This window comes from Manacus vitellinus, unplaced genomic scaffold (genome assembly GCF_001715985.3).
Source record: "Manacus vitellinus isolate BGI_N305 unplaced genomic scaffold, ASM171598v3 scaffold_40_pilon, whole genome shotgun sequence".
Lineage (NCBI taxonomy): Eukaryota > Metazoa > Chordata > Aves > Passeriformes > Pipridae > Manacus > Manacus vitellinus.
The window spans coordinates 7,256,527-7,280,053 of NW_021940541.1; the positions used below are offsets into that span (position 1 = coordinate 7,256,527).

Genomic DNA, 23,527 nt, shown 5'->3' on the forward strand with positions numbered 1-23,527 from the left:
AGAAAACTTACCCAAATGCAACTGTCTAGAAAAGAATCAGTTATTCTTGGGGAAACAGAAGCCTGAAGAGAGAAAAAAAGCTGATAAAATAACATGGGAACACACAAAATACAGATAATGTAGAGGAGACAAAAAAGAACCTCATCTGTTTTTACATGGAAAAAAAATATGGATTTTCCTGTGGAGTTTCTACCAGGAAAGATGCTGGCAAGTGACTGATCTGTAAAATGATTTAATCAGAAAGGAGGTAGTCTTAAAGGCAGAATGAAGGCACTGGAGAGGCTTTCTGTAAAAGAGCCTTGTCAAGTTTCATTACTAACAAAGATGAAAGACCAGAAGAACTTGGTAGGCTTATTCCCACAGATTTATGGTTATTTTACAAGGATTGTATCAATATATTCTAGTGCATTAGAGTAGCATGAAAAAAATCTGAAAAGTCACAGACTAGAATAGGATCAAGAGTAGGAAGAGAGATAATTGCACAGACTGAACGCTGAGGTCTCTGCCTATTAGTTCTATTTAATTAATTTTCATTATTTTTGTTATTTTAGTTCTGGGCTCACAAATATTTATGAGGTATATTTTGATAGGCTCTGTTTTTTTTGAAAGAAGAGCAACTGCTGTGCTATGCAATAGACTTTTATTCCTGTTAATGGATAATTCTGACAAAAAATCTTCCTTGTTTTCTCATTTCCACACCTGCACACGTTCCTTTATGACAAGCGTTAAGTTTACTCCTAACATTACTTTTCTGATGTCACATATAAAGTAAATAGAGGTGACTGGAGTGGAGCAGATAGTTCATATTTTGGATTGGTTACTGTTGCTGTTCCCTTCTTCTATAGAAGGTTCAAGAGGTTTGTTTGTGTGTATATTTGTTTTACCTCACCCTGTTGTCAAAAAAGAGAGGAAAGGGACTGAGGCTGAAAGCGTTATAATGGCTTTGTTAGCAACTTAACCTTGTCATAATTTTTGTAGTGAACACATAACTAAGGAGTATAAAATTAAAATTGTATTGTAATTCTGAAGCACTTATAGTGTGGCAGAATATTTAAATAATGTAAAAGACTGAATGCAAATCTTAATACGTCCTTAAAAACCCTGGGGAAATGAAGCACAATTGATTTTAAAAAACGCTACCTTTCATCATGACAGCCAAACATATCAAATGGTGCATCTCACTTGACATTTTAAAGACGCAATTTAAATTATTCTGAAAAGCTGGCTTATCCTGTTGTAAAGACATGAAAGAATTACCTGTTCCAGGTTAGTCAAAGGCAGATGGTCTGATGAAATATCCAACCCTTGCATTTTTCTTACTAGCTCATTAATACAAAGTAATAGTATCCAAAAATTTCATACAAGTAACAATTTTAATTTTTAAATACAGAAAGAAACAAGGAAGAAGACTATTTGCTACCAGCAACATACAGCTGATGTCAATGTGGGGTTTTTTCACCTTTAGCTCATACAAATAAATCTCTTGCTCTGTCTAAAAATATATTAACCAAGAAATGCAGTGTTGATGTCTACTATACCGAAGAACAAAAATTAAGTCAAGAAATAGCATATCACAAAAATGAAAACAGGACAACACAAGAGGAAGAAATTAATGCAATATTTTATTTTTAGCTGAAAAGATTGGGTGAGAAAATGCATATTTATAAGTGGTCTAATTAGCTGTACCACACTTATAGCACAAGTCATCAGCCCATATGAACTGTCATGTTTTGTCAGAATGCTGTTGAAACCAATAGTTTAAAAATAAACAAAATGAAACTTGTATTCGGAAATGAGTTATTATTCATAAAAACATCTAATTAGTTTTTAGAATTGCAAAAGTGGCACAGTCAAGTATGGAGACAGGAGGGCTTGGGCTTTAGGAAAGTCTTGAGTTCAAGGGGACATTGCTTCCGTTCTGTGAGAAGCGATGCCCTACATGGCACTGATCATACTCCTGTCTCATGTCATAAATCCAGTTCTTGGCCCTGCTGCACAATTTTTTGCAATCCTGAGGGAAATATTTACATTTATTTTGCTTCAGTTCCTGGCTGTAAGAAAGGCAAAACAAGTCTTTCTTTTTCCCTCTCTGAGTCTCTTTAATTTGTGCAACTGTGGGGCAGAAAGCCACGCGTGATTTATGGAGGATGTTAAAGATGTTGTAATTACTGGCTGCAGATATTTCCTAACTGTGTATAAATACCTGGGGGGTTGTTTTGTTCATCTCCAGGGGAGCACAGAAGAGGGAAGTCCCGTCTTGCTCAAGAGGGGCATCTTGCCAAGGAGTAAAGAAGGATGAATTTCCTGCTAAAGACGATTTCTGGATCCTACTCTGCTCACATGGAGATGGTAAGGGTACAGAAGCAGCGAGTCTGAGAAGGCAGACAGCTGAACTGTCAAATGTCCTAAGCAAGCTCCTTCAGCAAACTTCACAGGAGGTGACAGGGTTCTGACATCTCAAAATTATTGCTGCATAATTTGAAACACATCTGTTCATCACTAACATTTAGCCTTGGGTAACACTAACATCATCAATACCTTTTGATAAACCCCACTGGAAGTATTCTGGAATATTGTTGTTAGGATGGGACAGAACACAGTTACCCAGCGGAATTGATAGACATAATTTCTGCACCTGAATGACAAACCTCACATCAGATGTAAAAATTAGTTGAATGTCTTAGGGTAATTAAAAACTCAAAGAATTTTTGTGGGTAGCATGTGTTGAAACAAAAACAACCTTAGTTTATTTTGGCTGATGCTGATAACTCTGGCTAGTCTGGTTTTGCTAATCAGTATAGTCAAAATGCTGACAAATTTGGAGTGGCAACGCTAAAGCAAATAATGTAGCTCAAGCCCAACTTAAGCATCTTCACAAAGGCGAAGTACAGGTGGAAAATTCAGCTTCACTGATAAAGAAAAAAAATAGTTACATATTGAAGACTGCCAGAAAATTCAAGTTCCTCAATAATCCAACACAGTTTTGAGAGCATCCCAGCTCACCCAGCATTCAGCAGAGCTCTCATGAATGAGTTTTTCCCCAGGAAGAGGCAACAATCAAGTATTTTGCTGTACCTTAAGCTATCCTGCTTGATGCATGGTGAACTTTTGATAATAGAGTTCCTCTGTACAACTTGATACACAATCCCTGCTCCTAAGCAGTCTTCTGGATGTGCTACTAAAATGTTGTTTAAAAGTGTTCTTCAGGAAGGCAGGATATGTCAGATAACACCATTCAAACTCTGCTTATTTATATATTTAAAATATACACAAACTCCTGACATAGAAGCAATCAGATGCTTCTGAAAGCATGCAAGTATCTTTTTCCTGAACGAGTAAGTATGCACTTTTAATACACTTTTTATTGTATCTATCTATGCTCCTGTTTTCTCCCCCCTGCCCCTTTTTCTTTTTTTGTATTTTCTTTAGTTTTTCTCTGGTTTTAATATGTCTTTCTCCTATTTTTTTTTTCAGTTGCTTCTCTTTGAGTGCTCCTCTCAAGATGATAGTGTTTCAAATGGGAATTGGTAAGGTCTCTTTTTTCCTGTTTTATTATTTTTCCCTTTCACTGCAAAGTATAACCACACTGCATGTGTGTTACTACTAAAACACATGTTAGCTGTCATTGTAATTATAAATCAAAGAAGTGGAACTCCTCTGTATGGAGAAAAGCTGACAACATTAACTTGGAAATAGAGCTCATGTAGTGGGCTGGGCAAACTTTCCAGAATCTATTGAGGGAGCTTTGTAATCTGTTGCTGCTGACTGCAGTGTCCTCTTCCAGATGGTGAGTGTTGCCACAGTGGACAAGCATGGCATTCCTGGCTGAGCCTCAGCAGAGTGCCAGGGCTTGCCACATGCTCGGCTGCACAGTCCCACACCCACAGAACACAGACCTGCCAAGGGGGAAAGAGTTTAAGGAAATATTTTTCAGTACGTGGGCCATTTTCTTAGCAGCAGCCTAACAAAATCAGTAGAAATCCTCTTCCCTTCACGGCAGGTCAAAAAGCACGAGTTCCAGTAGACTGAGAACATAAAGTGTGTGTTATGAAAATATTTTTTTTTAAAAAATGACTAGTTAGTGACTAATTATTAAATTTTAGGATGTGTTTGCCTTTTTGCCCACACTCCATTAGCATTTTAATTTGGGACAGGAGCATGTTTCTGAAGGGAATTGCTCACTCCATTTCCCCCACTTACCACACTTGGGTTTACATGACAGAGTAGTGTGGATGCCTCAGCTGGATTAATTTTGGTTAAAACTAACCAAGAGGTGTGCTCTGTGCTACAAAAGTGTGTCTGATGTCCTGCAGATGCCAGTGGGTGCCAGGTCCATGGGCTGAGGCTGGAGTCAGCCGAGGGCACCCTGCCCAGGCAAGTAAGGGTGTTGTACTCTGCAGAGGTGTTTCTGATGTGCTGGATGTAGGCACATGAAACTGTAATTTAGGAGAAAAACTCCTACATTTCTTACCAGTGCAGGGCTACAGCCCCCCTCTGAATTTCAGATTTGATATCTCTGATTTTTGGAAAGGTCTCACTGCAGTGCTGAGCTGTGGAAATAACTGCAGTCCATGAAAGACCCAGGTACTGCCATGAAATTAGGCTCTTATTTACCCACTTGCTTTAAGGAACACAATACCATGCAAAGGTGTTTTGTGTATTTTTTTCCTTTGTATTTTTTTTCCCTTTTCTTTTTTTCTCTTGGCTGGTTGGTTGTTGTTCTCTTCCCTCCCCACCTCTATCCCTTCTCACCCACAGATCATTAGATTGTGACTTACCTATTTCCATTTTCCCCAGATATTATTGTGACTTCTTCAGCTCCCATGCAGCCCCTGTCTACATGACCCAGATGCTTTTTCCAGAGAAACTCAACTTTTGAAATGTTCCCAGAAATTTCTGTATCAATATAGTTCAAGTATGTGTTGCCTGGTTTGAAAGTTCCCCTGCCAAAAGAAAAGCACAGAAGTGATGCTTGGTGTTCTATAAAAATGAGGGGGAAAAACCACCACAGTACAGGCAGAAAGGAAGATGAGCTGTGGGATGCTTGAGTTGAGCTTTGAATACCAGTGTTATAATTTTATTATTTTTTTTTAGAGAGTTACAAATCAGAGAAGTCAGGCAAAATTTTAGCTTAAGGCACGTTCTTAGAGTATATATTCCTTGGGGAACATACAGGACTCTTGATGCAAAACCAGATCACACAGATCTGAGGCTTCCAGCTCTAGCAGTAGCAGATCATGTCTCAGGTCCAGAAACAACAAATGCCGACTCTCTGCTAACTAGTCATTCAAGCCATGTAGCATATATATATATATTATGCACTTTTCACTCAATCCTTTTTGTAAGAATTAGAAAAGAATGTATCCTTGACATTGGCATTTTGGTTGATTTCTTCCTCCACATCAGTACTGCAATTATTTGGCTTCCCTGAAGCTATTGTGGCGGTGCTGAGTCTACCTCATCTCTCCCAGAATTATTTATCCTGAATAACTGGAGGAAGTTCTGAGGACTAAATGTCATTTTTTCCCCCCTTTGACATAAGTCTGTGGTGAAGATACCAGCTAGGCAGATTGGTGAAGGACACAAAGTCTCAATATTAATCTTACTTAAGAAAGCACAGGAAACAACATTCCTGCTTACATAAGGAGGTGATCGTGGATCCCAAGACAGGTTTAGTCTGTCAACCTGATATATAGTCTTGTTAGTACCCAAGGAGGAGATAGCTACTCAGAGGGATTTATATACATATGCAAATTACACAGCTGCTTAAATTCCTGTGCCTTTCAGGATGAAAACACTACATTATTCAGCACATTCTTTGTCAGTTATTGCCATGGTTTATTCCGTAAGTTATTTTTGGAAAATAAGATCTATCTTCACATAAATCCAAGTCAAAATGTTCTGTCAGTGTTTCTGGTTGCTCTCAACCATGAAGAAAATTGAAAATCACAGTTTAAATTTGTGCCTTCTGTGGCATCACTGTTCACTGTAACAGAGCACACATTACATTAACCTAGAAATTACTTGTACGTGTATTGCTGCAGTTGTGTATTTATAACCAAAAGTACTCCTGGTACAGATCAGTAATGGTGCTGTTTTCAAACACAGAGGAGGTTGGTTTTACAATTTGAAGCTGTGTTCTTGCCCAGGGTCTTTTTATTGAGGTTTAAATTCACATTTACTAGAAAAATCCAGGGGGAGTAGACAGGAATCCGTATTTCAGCACGGTTCATAAGAAAGCTGCAATTTTCTTACTCAAATACTCCCCAGAGGAGCGGGTAATTAAATGACTGTACATCACGCAGCTCTTTGTCCTCTCAGAGAACGCTAAATCATGTTTGAGTCCAGCAGTAGCCACAGAGCTTTTTGCTCTTGCCCAATTTGCCATGCTAACCATCAACTCCAGAAAACAAAAGAAAATACAGAGCAAGAGAGACCCGCAGACAGATTTTTACCACAATCTGTAGCACAGGGAACTTCAACCACTTACCAGCTACTTTTATTACTAGTGTACATCACAGACCATAATAGAACAAGATGAAGCATGTAAAAATAGCTGTGTATATATTCAATATGACAACAAAGATAGAGCCATTTTTTCAACAGTCATATTAAACTCACTTGTCAATTGTATATTTTTTCCTGATCCCATTAGTTCCAGTCAAGGCGACATCTATATTCCCCTTTGTGACTTCTGTTGCACATACTTTGACGTGTATCTCTTTTCTCCAGCCTTTGAAAGCAAAATCAAATCAATCACGATTGTAAGGAGATTTCTTTCTTAATGGCAAAATTTCTTGTGTGTTTCAATGTCTTTCGGGGAAAGGAAAGGATTGCACAAATGTGCTTATAAGCAAAAAAACGTGATTTTTTTTTTTTTAAGGAAAATGTTCTGTGCGATTCTGGTAGTTTTAATTTCTTGAAAGTGGTCTAAAATCACTGCTCCAGTCTTTGCCATCCTCCTGAATCTGCTGAGTATTTAATCTGTCATGGTCAATACTGTACTTTGCTCTTCCACTTGGCCTCACTGTTAATTTTGTGATTTCTTACATTTATGAGCGGTTGCACGGGTAGCATGTAAACTCTCAGCTGTGCGGTGAGGCCCACTGGACTGCTGTGGTAAAGATATATTAAACAAAACCTTCTGTTTTCCCAGGATGATTCTGATATAGACAGAGTGTTTAGGGGTTTTCTTGTATCTGTCACAGCCCAAAAGCTTTCAGATCATATCATCACTTGTGCCTGTCTAAGGCAGAAGAAGGGCCTTGGATGCAACAGCTTATATTGATTTCAAGCAACTAGGGTTGGGAAGTTTTTGTACTGGCTTTAATTCAGGCTATTCAAAGAAGAATCTCTTCCCCCAATTCATAAGGTTATATTTGTCTTTCAGGCTATAATTACTATAAACTCAACAGCTTGCAAATGTTGAAATCACTGTATTCATTCAGACTGGAGAAATAGCATGCTTCTCTATAACTTTTTTACTTTTTGCTCTTATGAAGGTGTAATATAAGATTTTGTTTATTCTTACTTTTGCTTTCATATTTTAGTGTCTAGTGAATAAAAACCTCAAAGGCTCTCTGTCATTCGTTGGCCTCGAAGTTGATCACCTGCGATGAATTACAATTTATTTATTAATTTTCTTATTTCCCAGTTCTGTGTCTGCTTCTACATTAATCCCAATTAAACCTGTACTTCTTATTACTCCCTGCCATTTTGACCTGATGAGCTTTATGAAACTATTCTGAAATGCTCCAATTTTAATAAATTTTTGTCAATAAAAAAATTGTAACAGTTTCCTATTTGAAATTATGCACTTCCAGCATAACATTCCTCCCACCTTCAGCTGTACAGAATTTTTAAGCTATGATGTAATAACCAAGTTTAACTGAAAGGTGAGCATCATTGATATATTTCCACAATTATCTCAGCTTTCCCAAATAATGATGGTACTGCATGTTCCTAACACTCCTGAAATTCTAGATGTGTTAGTTAATGAGTGCCACTCATTAACTCCAGCAGCTCTCTGCAGATGTGTAAGGCCCTTTTTCACACATAATTAATTGCCACTTTAGAATACACCACCCAAAATGAGCACTTACGAGCATAAGGAGAGGAAGCCCCTGTGTTTAAATAAACTTTTTGCTGTTCTTTTTCAGTTTTATGTAAAAACTTCTCAGCATAATGACCCATCAGTGGGCATCCTTCCTTTGGACATGGGAAACAGTCTCCCTGGGGGGAAAATAACACTGTGCATTACCAGACATTTTCTGTTTTAATCTCACTTCTTAAAGCTTAAGAAATTAGCATATTTCAGCTTTTTCCCAGCCTTTTTTTCGAAAAGGTACTTGCTTCTCAATTGAGATCATATCTTCAGTATTTATCTGTGTGGTGGAAAAAGGAGTTGAAATGGTCAGTCAGGTTATTTTATCTGGTTGGAAATCAGAGAGAAACAGGTTGAAAATCTGGCGTAATTCCTCGTGGTTCTGCAGAGACCATAAGTAAATACCTTAATGCATGTTGTGCCTTACTACCTGATCTGTAAAATACGGGTAATATATTCATCTTTTACAGGGTCCATTGAAAGGTTTTCTGCTAGTGATAGATAGGATGGGTAACCATATGTAGTGGTTTGGATCTTGCTTTCCCCCAGAGGCTAAGGAAAGTGGTAGACCCCAAGGGGTGGAAACCCCTGGAAGTTTTGAAGTTCTGCCCAATTGGCGCTCCTGCAAAAATGTCAACATCCCACAAGCTCACCGGAAGAGATGAGTTGTAGTTTGGTTGTTGTAGGAGAGGTGGCCATGTTGTAGAGCCACGAGGTAGGGGCTCTGAGCCCCTTGGGGCCTCTGGGCCCCCCAGCCCTGGCTGGGGGGGACTGCAAAGACTTGAAACAGTGCTAGACTGGACTAAGTGCCTGTAGTTATGCCGGGAGATGTTTTCTCCATGGGCGCAGAGCAGCAGCAGGCACTGACCAGAGAAACGGTGGCAGAGAGCCAGAGATAAGACCAAGAAGCAACAGAAACATGCAGCACCACAGAGAAGACTCCTGGAAGACAGAGCTGGGAGAAAGAGAGCCAGCAGCCTGAGAGACAGAGTTCTGGGGGTAAGACTGTACCAGCCCCCCAAAACTCCTTTGAGATCCCTCTGAGAAAAGAGGGAGATGGACTCCTATTAAGGAGAAGAGTTTTAGACATGCAGCACCAGAGAGAGAGAGGAGCTGAGAAGCTCAAAAGATGTCCCGGAGCTGGACCGGGACGGCCAGATGGAATGCGGGGGGAGTTGACCTTGGCTCCCCCCCCTCGCACTGCTGCCACGGTGGCAGCCTGAAGGCAGGGCACAGAGGCCCTGCAAGGAGCTGAGTCTCCTGGAGATACCAGACCGTCACGAAGACCCCCCTGTGTCTTCGTGATATGACGTGGTGATACGACCTTGTCTGGGGTTACGAAGCCCACGGAAGACCCCTCGGTTGGAGGCGATGGGGCCGAGAGAGGTTGGATACCTCCCTCGTGGATGCTGGCAGAAAGCCAGCTATCAGCTGCTGCATGTGGAGAAGACAGACAGACTGCTGCCTCAGAAGATGCTGCTGCTTAAGGACTGGAAGGGATCTGTCCTTCTTTCCCTCCTGGACTTTTATTTGGAGGGGAGAAGAGATCTGATCAGTGTAAATACATATGTCATGGTAGAGATAGTTTGTCATCGTGTGTATAATGTGAAAATGGAAAAACCCATCTCACATTAGGTTGAGATGTGGGAGGGGGAATAGAGCTAGGGAATTGAATTTTGGGGCTATCTCAAACCGTGACACCATATTTCAAAGGAGGTCTGGCTGGATATCTCACTCTTACAGTAAAAACATTTAAGTTTAGAAATACTGAACTTAGACTCTCACTTTGGAATTTGTTCTGTCTGCTCTACAGCCTTTATTCCCATGCAGAGCCTCGATGAAATTAATCTATTACATAGATCAGACAATCAGATCAGGAGCTTGACATCCATTAAAAAAAAAAGGAAGAAGAGAGAAAAAAGATGAGCATGAAAGCAGATTATTGTAGTTGGGAAAAACAGCATTTTTATATTTACATAGTTCAGTTTTGATATATGGGAGGTTCTGTTTGGAACTGATATTTGTGGATATTTGGCTATTTGTGCATTTGATGGCTAAAAAGCTAAATGATCATCATCACCACTTATCTATCATGAAATTAAAAAAACCCATTTCCCTTACATTACTAAATTGCACAGGGTTGAGGTTTTCAAGTCCTGAATTATATCAAACTCTCAAGTTACGTGGCAGCATTGATACAAACAGTAACAACATTTTTTGCCTTATTGTAGTAAATCCTGTGGGAGTAGATGGAAAAAAATCAGACGTGTCCTCCTCCTTGGCCAGTCCTCAGTTGCATTGCCAGAAGTGGTTCAATAAAGCCCAATTCCATTAGATATGAACCACCAGGACATCATGCTGCCCTGTTTCTGCACTGCCTGAGAGCTGTGTAAGCGATGCTGGGCTGGATAAATATCCCCCCTGCCCTACAAATTGGGGATGTTTATTTTTTAGACAGTGAAGCTTTTCTGAAATCTAGGGGCTGTCCTTTTCATGATGGGCTCCATCAGGTTTAGATGGACTTCCTTGAGCCAGAGGGGCCCTTGCTGCTGACCTACCCAAAAGGTGAGCCCAGCCACTTTTTCCCATTATCCTCTTACCTCTTCATCTCTCCCTTTGTAATGGTTTTAGATGTTTATATTTTATGTCCTTTTTTATTATAGATTTTTTTTTTAAAGTTTGCTGCTTTTAAATTTGCCTGGTTTTGAGTGTGGTCTGGATGAAGGTGGTCAGTGGTTCTGCACAGTCCCATGATTCTGAATGTAGAAGTTGTCCCAGAAATTATTAAGAGAAGAAAGGCAGGACTATAATTCCTCAGATAAATATAAACCCAATACTTACCAATACAAAATCTCGGTATGTTTCACACTGATACCCAACAAATCCACTTGGAGTGATAATACTCTCAGCATAATACCGGAGACTTCTTTTATGCCCACATCCAATAGCTCTATATGCTGAGGAGAAAAACCCAAACAACAGGTGAAAAACAATTGAAGCTATTCACTGACATAAAGTCCATGCCAAAGCAACGTTTGTTGGTCTCTTTTTCTCAAAAGCATTTGCACAAAGAGTGAAATCTCAGGGGGAAAAAAAAAAGGGATAATTAAAAGACCTTCAAAGGGTGAATTATTTGGTTTTGGAGTAAAAAAGTGTATTTATGCCTACATATATATTTTTTTGATGGGGAAGAAGTAGGTTCTACCAGAGGTGGACATGCACCAAGGTGGACCTCGTGCAGCCTCCCGTCCTGTATGGGGACTCAGCTGCTTTTACTTTAGCATGAGAAACAAGGAGGATTTAGGAGAATTTCCTTTTGATATTTCAAAGACTGAAAGAATTCATAGCTTAGGTTTTGTAAGGCAAACAGTAGTTACTATGAAGTAGTTTTCATATGCTTAGTTATCACAATGTGGTATTTTGTAAAACCACAGTTTCCACTAATTTCTAGAATTAAAGGTAATTGTAGTAATTATTTTAAATTTAGTGGTTTTCAGTGTTTTTAACCTCTAGAAAATCTGTAGCCATTTAATAGAGATTCTGTTAAATTCTCTGAAAAGCCAAATGTATGGCAGTGTGTTCTCAATTTTGTCAGAACTATTTAAAACAAGTACATTTTCCCATCGGAGTGAAATTTATAAGCAGCCAGTAAGAAAAGGAGAAAATGCTGTTTGGGTTGTATTTACAGATCCCTTGTAAAAAGTGTTGCATTCATTGACGCTGAAGTCTCTCCTTCATCAAAATACAATATACTGAAGTTAGGTTGGTTGTATAAAAATATGCACTGTTCTGCTTCAGCGTATGGTGGGGGCTCACCTAGTCACAGGAGAAGTCTTGGAGGCACTGAAGTAATTGCAAGCTGGCACAGTTTACAGTGAAATCAGAACTACCCCTACTATCAATATTTGTGCATCTTAAAGATATACCAGTTGGTGTTGACCAATTGACACATTGTTCTTTGCATAAGGAAAGAAAAAAACCACACCAAACCCCTTCTGAAAAGTACTTGTATGTTTTTCTTGATAATAATCTGCACTGTCAAGGCTTCCTGAATATCTTTTCTTTATAGCTCCTTCTTTAATTCGGAAGGGTTTGTACTTTAAAACCCTCAGCTCTTACAGTTGGCTTAATTTGTGTTAGCGCCAACTTCACTTAACAGCTATACTCTCCCTACTGCATTAAAAACTTGTCGTGGTTTGAACCTTGTTTTCCTCCAGAGGCTAAGAGAAGTGGTAGACCCCAAAGGGTGGAAACCCCTGGAAGTTTTGAAATTCTGCCCAATGGGCGCTCCTGCAAAAATGTCAACATCCCACAATCTCACCGGAAGAGATGAGTGGTAGTTTGGTTGTTGTAGAGAGGTGGCCATGTTGTAGAGCCACGAGGAAGGGGCTCTGAGCCCCTTGGGGCCTCTGGGGCCTCCCAGCCCTGGCTGGGGGGACTGCAAAGACTTGGAACAGTGCTAGACTGGACTAAGTGCCTGTAGTATGCCGGGAGATGTTTTCTCCATGGGCGCAGAGTAGCAGCCGGCACTGACCAGAGAAACGGTGGCAGAGAGCCAGGACAGATAAGAACCTGAACTGGAGGAGCAGCAGAAACAACATGCAACACCGCAGAGAAGACTCTTGGAAAGGGAGAGAGAGAGAGAGAGAGAGCCAGCAGCTGAGAGACAGAGTTCTGGGGGTAAGACTGATAATAGACCCCCCCCAAAACTCCTTTGAGATCCCTCTGAAAAAAGAGGGAGATGGACTCCTATTAAGGAGAAGAGTTTTAGACATGCAGCACCGGAGAGAGAGAGGAGCTGAGAAGCTCAAAAGACGTCCCAGAGCTGGACCGGGACGGCCAGATGGAATGCGGGGGGAGTTGACCTTGGCTTCCCCCCTCACACTGCTGCCAAGGTGGCAGCCTGAGAGACAGGGCACAGAGGCCCTGCAAGGAGCTGAGTCTCCTGGAGATACCAGACCATCACGAAGACCCCCCTGTGTCTTCGTGATATGACGTGGTGATACGACCTTGTCTGGGGTTACGAAGCCCACGGAAGACCCCTCGGTTGGAGGCGATGGGGCCGAGAGAGGTTGGATACCTCCCTCGTGAGTGCTGGCAGAAAGCCAGCTATCAGCTGCTGCATGTGGAGAAGACAGACAGACTGCTGCCTTAGAAGATGCTGCTGCTTAAGGACTGGAAGGGATCTGTCCTTCTTTCCCTCCTAGACTTTTATTTGGAGGGGAGAAGAGATCTGATCAGTGTAAATACATATGTCATGGTAGAGATAGTTGTGATCGTGTGTATAATGTGATATGGTATTTATTTGTACAGTCATTGTAACATATTCCCTTTCCCCCACTTTGAGTCTGGTGTGTTTTGTCTGGAAAAACCCATCTCACATTAGGTTGAGATGTGGGAGGGGGAATGGAGCTAGGGAATTGGATTTTGGGGCTATCTCAAACTATGACAAAACTGTAGAAAAAAAATTACTAAATATTATTTCTAAAGCACTTCATACATAAAAGCACTACATAAATGTAAATATTACCAAACAGAACAGAGATGCACAATGCAAGGTTTAACCAAGAGGCACGAGTTAAGGCTGTCTCTATTTTTATGATCTGCATGAACAACAAATTCCATCTGCTCATGTTCAGTAGAGCTGTTTCTCCTTCATGACAAGACATTGCAAACAGTCTGTGTGAAATGTCTCTTGAAAATATTTATTTGTGCTGAAAATTCAGACATTTTTATGCAGTCCAATTGGAAAGTGTTTTGGTTCCAAATGACTGTGCCCAGCCAGCTTTCAGTTCTCTTTGTTACTCAGTTCTCGACCAGTTCTGAGACAGAGTATTTTTGAAAGCATTATTTAACTAATGATAGGGATTTCAAAACATTCAGCTGTGAATAACAGATGTTCTCATTTCTGTAGGTTAGGATCAGAAGACAGGATTTTGTGGATCTATTGTACTGGATCCCAGGGTAATTCTGATTAACTGCCCAGCTTTCTTTGAAGAACATGAATTACTAATGGAACAGTCATTTTATTATCTTTTATATTTCTAACCTTGAGCTGTTTCCTTTGAAGATACTAAAGCTTAATGGCATGGTGAGTCCCAGTAATAGTGGGAGTGATGTCTTTCAAGGGAGAAGGGAAGCTCAGATTTTAAAATACTAATTTTTGGATTAGCCTTAAATGAAATTTTACCAGTCCTTCATGTGTGGAATTCCCACTGAGATCAATCTGTCAGCACAGTGGCAGGCTCTTATAAAGCTTGTGATGAACAATTTTTATGCTTTAACTGAAGTTTCCATCTGGAATTTGCATTGGTTAGTATAAAAGAAAATTTGACGGTATTTCAGAGGCAGCTTTAAATGTTCCATTTTTGAGTATTGTCTCCCTCCCCCAAATCCGAGCTACATAAATAACATATACATTCAAAAGGCTTTACCTTATCCTAGTCTTTATTTCTAACTGTAGCTTACAATGAGGTATTACTTCTTTAAAATACATTTACCTCTCATAAGGTCATTGACATTCCGAGTTGCAGGAGGTACATGAAACTGGTGGCATCCTGGCATCTTCTTCCCACCATTTGGGTAAAAATCCAGGTGGCCACAAGTCTGAAGAATCCCTGGAGCTGAAACGCACAATGAGTCCAGGCCAATCACTCTCAGGTACACTGTGGCCAACCCATGTGCCCATGTCAGCCTTTGGGTGAAAACTTACCAAAGTCAAAGAAAAGATGACCAGCATGAGTATGAATTATATCAACAAATTTTGCATCTGAAGGATCCAGCCTAACCATTGTGGGAGTATATTGGAAAAGAGGCCCAGCTGGATCCAAACCTAAACGAATGGAGATACATCTGATTGAGTAAATACTACTATATGTATATCATCACATACAGGGTGTGTATACTATATGTCATTACATTTCTGCCTTTACTCCACATGTAAAAACCCATTTTGTGGTTCACAGCCAGCAAAACAGTAAGGTTTTAATAGAAAGGGGATTGGAGACATTGCAGCACTGTAAAATGCTGATGGCTGCTTGGCTTACTTTTAAGGGAAAATGTTATAAGAAGAGGTTTGTTGGGTTTTGGTTTGGGGTTTTTTTGGATGTTAGCAAAAACATGAAATCTTGATATGTTACTCTGAGCATGTAGATTTGTTTAAGAAAATTTTTTTGGCCACAAATCCAAAAGGTCTTAGTTGAAAATGGTACCCCTTCAGTGTCAGTGAGGTTCCCTCGGAGATAAAGAAAATACATCTCTGATCCCAGTTTCCCTGAACTGCTTATGTGAACTGCTTATTGTGTACATGGCTCAGACAAACCAATGTCTGTGCAGAGAAAAGAACTGACTGGAGGAGAAGGAAAGCAGAAAATGGTGAGTCTTTAAAAAAAGCGATGTGTGAGTGTGTCGGGATACTGTGTCTCTTTGTGTGTGGCTGTGTGACTAACAGCTTTCTTCATTATCAGGGTGATGTCCAAGGCTATTTACCATCTTATCCTGCTGGGGTTTAATACCATCTTATCTAGGGGGTTTAATTTTTCATTTCAGATTTTCAAACTTCTGAACTGCTGAAAAGTCATGTTAGAGTGGGTTTTTAAAACCAAGTATGACAACGAGTTGCTAGTGTTTTACAGGTCTGTTATTCCACATATAATACAGCATTCTCTTCCTATTCTTTATATCATTACAAATCGTAACCAAGTGCTCCCTGGGGCTTATTGAAAGTCTTTTTTCCCTGTGACCTGTGAAAAGTGACCTCTACTTAGCTCCAGTCAGGGCAGTTATGCCTTTTTGGTCTGTTGCGGTTGAGCCTTCCTCAGAGCTTTAAATGTTGATATGTGAAATGCTGGTGTTCCACAGGAATGGCTTATCCTATGACCTGTGTGACGTCCTGTTGGCTGGTCACTGTTGTTTATGACAAATCAGCGCACTGCAGTCTGTATTGTGTGTTATAAATGAGCAGCAATTCTTCAGTTTCATGAAAATATAAAGTTCCATCATCAAGAATCACTTCAGTACCTGTAATTCTTCCAATGCCAGGTTTCCTTCTCCCTGCCTCCCCAGCAACGTGTGCTCCAAGACTGTGGCCGATGAAATGGATATTGGCAGGAGAGTAGCCATAGTCCTTCTGTGAAGATGTATGGAAACTTAAAAAGCAGTGTGGGAATACAAGTCTGTTAAACTGCAGCATGGCCCCATGCAGTGCCAGGACATGGATAGAGCAGTGGGTGATGGAGGCAGGTGTATTATGTGGAAAGTTATAGTTATGGGCAATGGGATCTCTACTTAAAGAGAAGCAATTCCCCACTCACCCCACCTCTCTCATACCACACCTCTGTAAGGAACTGGCCCTTATGATAGAAATGAAGGATGATGGAATTTCTGCACATAAGTCCCTACATTTGCACTGATTGCTTTTCCAAAAGATGAATGACTCCATTGCCTCACCCCTGAAAATGTCTGTCTGTTCAGGATAGGAGTCTGTGGTAAAGGAGCTCTGCCTTTGTCAGGACATACCATCTGTGTGAATCTAGTGTCCATCCTGTCATGGATATGCTCCACCACGCAGGTCCTTAAGGATGGGGAGGACCATGCCTGGAATGCTGCTGGTGTGCCAGGCTCAGCTGAGCTTCAACAGGGGAAGCCTGATGTTTGAAGCTGCAGGAGAGTCAGTTCTCTCTGCTGCAATTCAGTTCCTGCAGGAGGCAGTATGTGTGACCCGTAGAGGGATATTTAATCATATTGGTCCTCAATTACCACTCTTGACCTACCGGTTTTGTTAGACAGTCTCCAATCTGATCTCTTATCCAGTAAAAAGTTCATCCAGTACAAACTTTCAGCAACTATGGCCTGTAAGCCTCCAGGGACATGCTTATCTGTGGTCTGGTGCTAAAGCAGGTATTTCCATTTGTGCGAGATTAGAGCCTTTTAATGACACTTTCAGCTATGTTACCAACTACCTCTGTGTTTCCTGGCTCTATTGACACAAACCTAAAGGTGCCACTCTGAACATGAGCTTTACCATACAGACTATAGTTTTCACATTCCATAGATACTTCTACCTCGAGAAAGTTCACCAGATACTCCAGCTCAGCCCCCACAATGCGGACGTTGTTCACCGCGTCAGTGTACAAACCACTGGAGCCGCCTCTCCAGTCGGTCAAAATGCAATTCACATCTTCAGTGTGAAACATGAACTGGTGGGAAACAAGAGAAGGGGAGACAAGAAGAAAAACGGTATTAATTGCAATTGTAGCAGGTCCTTAAGGATATATATAACATAAACAAGTATATTTTGTTTAACTATAGAAAAAACCAAGTTTTGTTTATGCAACTGATGAAGACACCTTTAGTATATTAATTCCTACTGATGCTGAAAATCAACACAAGGAGGCAGAGTGGAGCCAGTGATCTGAGCACTGTATAAGGACACAGAATCTTTCTTCAGTTCTGTTTTCAATTCCAGATGCCTTGGTTGGATTTAGGGTACCAACTTCTCTTAATGACAGTACCCCAGTTACCAAAAGAGGATAGTATGACTTCTTTTTTATTGCCCAAGATCTGTTCCTCAAATTTGTTATGTTTGGATCATCTAAAAGGATTCTCAAATTCGTGTGCACCTGCTTGAACTGTTCGGCCTCAAAGTTCATAAGTTCTAACCAAAATCTTTCATTTATACACTTCTGCCAGTGGAACTTTCTGATTTTTTTTTTTTATTCTGAAACAAGTTCATTTTTAAAATGTGCCCGAGTAAAAGAAAACCAATCTGCTGAACAAAGCCTTTTGGTTTTATTAGATCAAATGTCTCAATCAAACTGAAACCTTAATTTTGACCTTTTTCCTGAGGTGAGAAAAATCACTCTTTTCTTTCCACCCTTATTATTAGCAAGGAATTGAAAAATCAGTTAATTACAGCTTTCCCTGTGGAGGTGAATGCAGCAAAAGGGCGTTCAGCAGAAGGCTGAAGTGCACTATACTCATAGCTAGGAACAAGGGGGTGGTCATGTGGAACTGGGTATCATTCTAAGTTTCATTCCCCTTCTCTGAATTAACAAGAGAACAGAGGTGTAAATTTTACATGGGAGTTTTAAGCCACTTTTTAAGATGTGGATATTTGGACTTTCAAATACAAGTAAAATGACTGTCAGACGAAAGTCATACGTACCCTGCACATACTTGTTATCCAGGGGAGATCTGCTCCGGCAAGGTGGCCGTGTATAATGAAGCGAGTTTTCCTGTGTGTTCGGAAATTCGAAGCTTTGATAGTTGAAGGATTTGTAGCTGAAATTTTCTGTGTCAAAGAAACCAAACAAGCAACAAACAACACAAAAAGGATGTGACTGCTCCATCTCAGTGTACATTTTGATAAAACCCCAATGGTTAAGGCATAATTGTGGACTCTGAAGAGATGAGTCTTGTTCCTCACTGACTTTCTAGGGGGAATCAGTTAATCACTTCAACAAATTATTCACTTCCTCTAGTTAATTGAACTAATAATATGGGCATCCCTACACAATGCTTTGAGATATGCTGGTACAACACTGCCATTAAGTACAAGATTTTATCAAACATAGAAATGCAAAGACAGCATCTTCTGACAGGTATTATGTGGTTGACTTTGAAACTATACCTATTTTTCTTTCTTTTTCCTTTGAAGATAAGACCTTCATTGTTAAGCTCATTTATATTTTATGAGAAAGCCCACCAGGTTTACAAAGTCAAAGACTATAGGTATTTTGGGGTTTATTGAGGAGAAATCATAAACACCTTTACTGTTTATGACTGCCATTTTTATAAAAAAACACTATTAAGCCTTTTTCATGTAATGTAAGCCAACAACACCACCAAATTGCCCTCCCTCCCTTCATATGTATTTGCTTTATTTTTTCTTGCTCTTCACACTCTGTGGTGGTCATTTCTTACCTTTCACCAGATTAGTCTATAGCTCCAAAAACCTGCATCATGTTAAACCCGGCCCAGCCCAGACATCTCCAACACCTCAAGCATCCTGCTGTGAGCTTTTTCCAGTACTTGCTGATTCCAGAGGAAAGGGCTGACACACTGCTTGTGGCTTTCAGTACATTCCCATTTGATGTGTCCTAAACAGTCCTACAGACTCCTTTACACTACTTCCATCTGTCACTGTGTCACAGTCCACAAGTTTTCAAATGTTGTTGATAACTTCACCTTTTTCCATTTTTTCCATAGAGCTCCAGAGTCTGCTGTCTCTATATTTTCCCGCCTGATGTGTCTTCAAGAGGGATAACCTGGTTCAGTTCTTCAAGCTTTCTCCACGCTATGTCTTATCAAGTCTTTTTCTTTATCCTTTTAGCATCTATTTTCCCTCAGTCCCAGTAAAAAAAAAAAAAGTTTTAACGTTTGTTTGTTTTCTTTGTCCATACCCATTTCATTCTGGTTTTGGTTATTTCCTTCTCTTTCCACATATGATTTCACTTTCTCCAGTTTGTCTTTAGCCTCCTGTTTTCCTTTCTAAGCCTTCCTTTAATTTTTCACCCTATTTTCCTGACCTTTTCTGGTGAATATACATATTTTCTCTTCTGGTCTTTGCTCTTAACTATCTATTCTTAGGGCTCAGTGTTGGCAACCACATAAGCAGAGCCTCTGAGACTAATTGTATGCCCTTCAGAGGACCCAGTAATCACGCCTATGAACAACATTCCTGAGTCGTGTATATGGGCCTGAAACACGTTTTTAATCTGTGGAAATGCAGGAGCCAAAATTGAGTTTTTCTTTTCTACTGCCTTCCCTACCTCTAGCTTTAGAATGCTAAACCTGAAACTGTATTTGGGCCATTTTCTTACTGTAGAGAAGCCTATAAAATATATCCAAAATTTCTCAGATGACTCTCATCAGAGAGCTGAAATGAGGAAAAAGAAAAAGATGGAAGAAAATTATTATTATTATGTGTCTAATAAAATTGAGCCTTCTCCTGGGAGACTTATGAGCAAAAATACAGAATAAAAGAAAGAAAAGGAGAAAAGAAACTATCCCTATAATTTTTTGCATGTACTGTCAGTGTTTAAAAACAAAGCAGTTTCTTACTTGATATTTCATCATGTTGTCTCTAGTGTAAAGAAGGAAGTTTGTGTTCACATCTTCTGGAGAGCTGGGCAAGCCTGCCAGTTGTCTTCCTGGGATCCCAGCCCAAGGGGGGCTATCTGTAAAGCATCCAAGCCTCTTGTAGCAAACTTCCCCTCCTGGTGTACACAAAATAAAATGTTAGTGTTCTGTGAACGTAACAGGTTCTGTTCAAGAAGCTGCCTGGAGAGTGTTTATACCAGTGAAGCAGAAAATGGGTGATTCAGATCAAGGTGGCACTTGTGTGCATTTTTCGTTAAGGGACTTGTTTGTGCTCTGTAGCAAGGATTTGAACTTCAAGAGTGATTCCTGCTCCAAACATAGCCTAGAGCTCAGCTTGATGAACTCAGGAGAACGCAGGATGTGTATGGTCAAACATATTGTTACCAGCCCTCGGAAAAAGACAATAAAATCTTGATCCACAGAATAAACCAGCTTTTGCTGCCAGCACAGAGTAGTCCTTGAAATCAGTCATAATGCTCTAGGGATTATCTAAATTGTTACTGCTTGTGCAACAATTCAGGAAGATGTAAAAGACGCCCAAAACATTAAAACAGATACCTCTGGTTGCTCCACAACGTACATTAAACAGCTCCCTTTTTTTTTTTTAATCACCATAAGATTTTAGTAGAAGCAATAAAGTGGAATTTGAGTGGAAGCTGAAAGCAAAGCACAGCCTCAGGAAGTGAGGTCTGTGCCTTAAAGACCAGTTTCCCAATTTCTGTTGCAGTTTTAATACAGTAACGATGGAAATATGACATGTGGGTGTTGCAATTAATTGTCATCCTTACACATTGTTGCAGCACAACAGTTGTGAAATCCCAAATAATTTTTATTGCTATTAAAAAGACACTGGAAACAATGAGAAACTGTTGTTACCTAGGACAGGCTCATAGTCCACCAGACCGTGACTTAATCTGTAGGAAATGCAGGGGTAGAACAATATAAACTGGAAATGCAACTAAGAAAAAAAGGATTTAATTGTGGAGCTGCGGATAGGAGTCCACAAGTGACTCAGGCATTTTCACAGGTGTCTTTTCTCTGATATTCGCAAACTTTTGGACTTTTGAGTCTTTTTGTTTCTTTTTGTTCCGTGTGTCTGTCCCTGTTGAAACTATTCCTTCCTATTGGTAAAGAGGTGTTTTGGACAAAGACTATTTTCTTGTTCTCTGCAGAGTGCTGTGAAGAGTAAGTGCCTGGCTCTAATTACCAGGGTGGTAGCTACCATGAATGCTGGTGTGGGTTGAGGGTGGGTAGGGGAAAATGTTCTGGAAGAATTTCATTATCAATTTAAATATAAAAATACCTTCCAAATTCCCATTTTGTTAGAAAGCTGCAGAAACCTTTACAGACTTAAAAAGAAATGGCTTAAATGTGCAAAAGACATGACATAACTCAGTGGTCCTAGCGATGGAGTATATGAAATCCATCCCAAAGAACATCCTTTTTCTACAATATAGATATTCTAGTGTAAGCTGCACATAACAACTTTTACTATTTATATAGTTATCAACCATGTGTCTCACCTCTGGCTGCATTGAGAAGAAAAAGAGTAGTGATCCACACTGCAAACATCTAAAGTGAATAAGAGCACAATTCAAACATAACTGAAATTAGAATCTGGAATTCACCTAAGGGTTTCCTTAAAAAAAAAAAACAAAACAAAACCAAGCAAACAAAACCAAGTCACAGTGGCCATAGGGGTACTTCAGTCATTCACTGAGTTGGATCCAAAAGAAGCAACACTTCTTTAAAGATAGGAAGGTTTCAAGAAAATAACTTTGGAATTATTTCTGTTTGTCATGGAGATTTTGCATATGCAGGGTATCCTGTAAACATCCTTAAAGATAGTCTTCCTGACCTGGACAAACAGGAAATGTTTTTTTTCTCTAGAGCTGCAATTTATGGGCAAGTAAATTAAGTTCTTAGAGCATTTGCAACAACATATTTTTACAGAGCAAAGTTTGTCCTAGGATTTAATAGAAAAGTTACTCATAGAACTGCCATTCAATGATTGTATTTAAAAAAGAACAACCTTAATTAATTTGTATTTTTAAATTATAGGGATAGTGTTGGAAACTCATTTTTATCATTGCTATCAGCCATGTATGCTTATCAGCCATCATATGCCTGATTACCTAATCACAGCTGATAGGTAAGCACCAGAGTAAATGGAACCCACCATTTACTTCAAGAAGATATAGAGAAAGTCTTTTAAGTGTAGTCTCGCTACTACCACTAGTAACTTATCTTCAAAGAAGATAATTCTTATAAACTCTAATGCTGTGCCCAGATCATCCAACGAGCCTTGCACAGGCAGAACCCTGAATCTCTTTCCTGATCAGTACTCCCAGTCCCTTGAAGTCCACAACACAATGTTAGGAGCAAAGAGTTCATCCCTGTGAAACCTATTGCAGGTTCAAGCAAGTCCTGCTTCCATCTCCTCCCCGTGCAGCCACTCACCAAATACCCCACACCTTACCATGATAAACCTTATTTCAGTTCCTTAGGTGTTCTTGGCTCCAATGTGTCCTGTTTTACTGTGACACAGCTCAGACCAAGTCCTTAGGGTCCACCTCTCACTGCTCGTGGCAAGCCTTGCAGAAGCATTTTGAGGAGTCTGGAATGAAGGAGGACAGTACTGCGCCTGCCCTTCAAGGGCACATGGTGGAAGGATCCTTACCCCAGCACTGCTCCACAATGCAGGTTCCCAGCTCTGTCTGTGACTGTTGGCTGGTGCCAAAAGAGATCTCCTTCTGTCAGGCGTGCTTCATCTGAGATAACACGGACCAGGTCAGACCAGTTGCGCTGCGACTCGACCTATTTAAAGCCAGGTTTCAAACAGGGTGTTATTGTCCTCCATTGTAATTATTTTTCAAGGTAAAAAGTGCTGGGAAGTGTGATGAACAAACACACAGCCTTTAAGGATCAGCGGGGCTGCTTATCTGGGTGTGATGCTGAGCTGGGTTCAAGCTGTTACCTGAGAAAACGCAGAAAGAAAAGAGAAGTATGAAAAATGATAAAAGAATTAAATTGCTCATTCTGTCACCTCTTAGTTCCTCATCTTGTAGATCTCTCATCTGTAATTTTGCTACTGGATGAATTACCTGACTTTTCTTTTAAACAAGGGAGAATAGTTCCTTGGGCAGATTGTCACCACACTCAATCACTGTGAATCTTCATAATTAAATTATATTAATTGCAGTAATTTTATTTTTTAGCATTTTGATAATGATGTCATTTCACTCAACATTTCACACTTTCCTAGGAAACTTTGTTCCTGTAAGTTATGTGGGTCTTTCCAACTTAAATGTTCTATGATTC

The 23,527-nt window shown here is 40.0% G+C and overlaps 1 protein-coding gene across 1 annotated transcript; it reads right to left on the reverse strand.

Annotated features, from left to right (window-relative positions):
* Positions 1 to 3,832: 3,832 nt before the first annotated feature.
* On the reverse strand, positions 3,833 to 23,023 carry LOC115307678 (pancreatic lipase-related protein 2-like; the record flags this gene model as incomplete). Its single annotated transcript, XM_029961998.1, has 13 exons — positions 3,833 to 3,896; positions 4,779 to 4,943; positions 6,622 to 6,733; positions 8,103 to 8,232; positions 10,946 to 11,061; positions 14,605 to 14,727; positions 14,817 to 14,936; positions 16,124 to 16,232; positions 17,167 to 17,301; positions 18,270 to 18,395; positions 20,168 to 20,322; positions 21,083 to 21,120; positions 22,887 to 23,023. Coding segments are annotated over 13 exons (1,530 nt in total), but the record flags the coding sequence as incomplete, so codon positions are not given.
* Between the last annotated feature and the right edge of the window lie 504 nt (positions 23,024 to 23,527).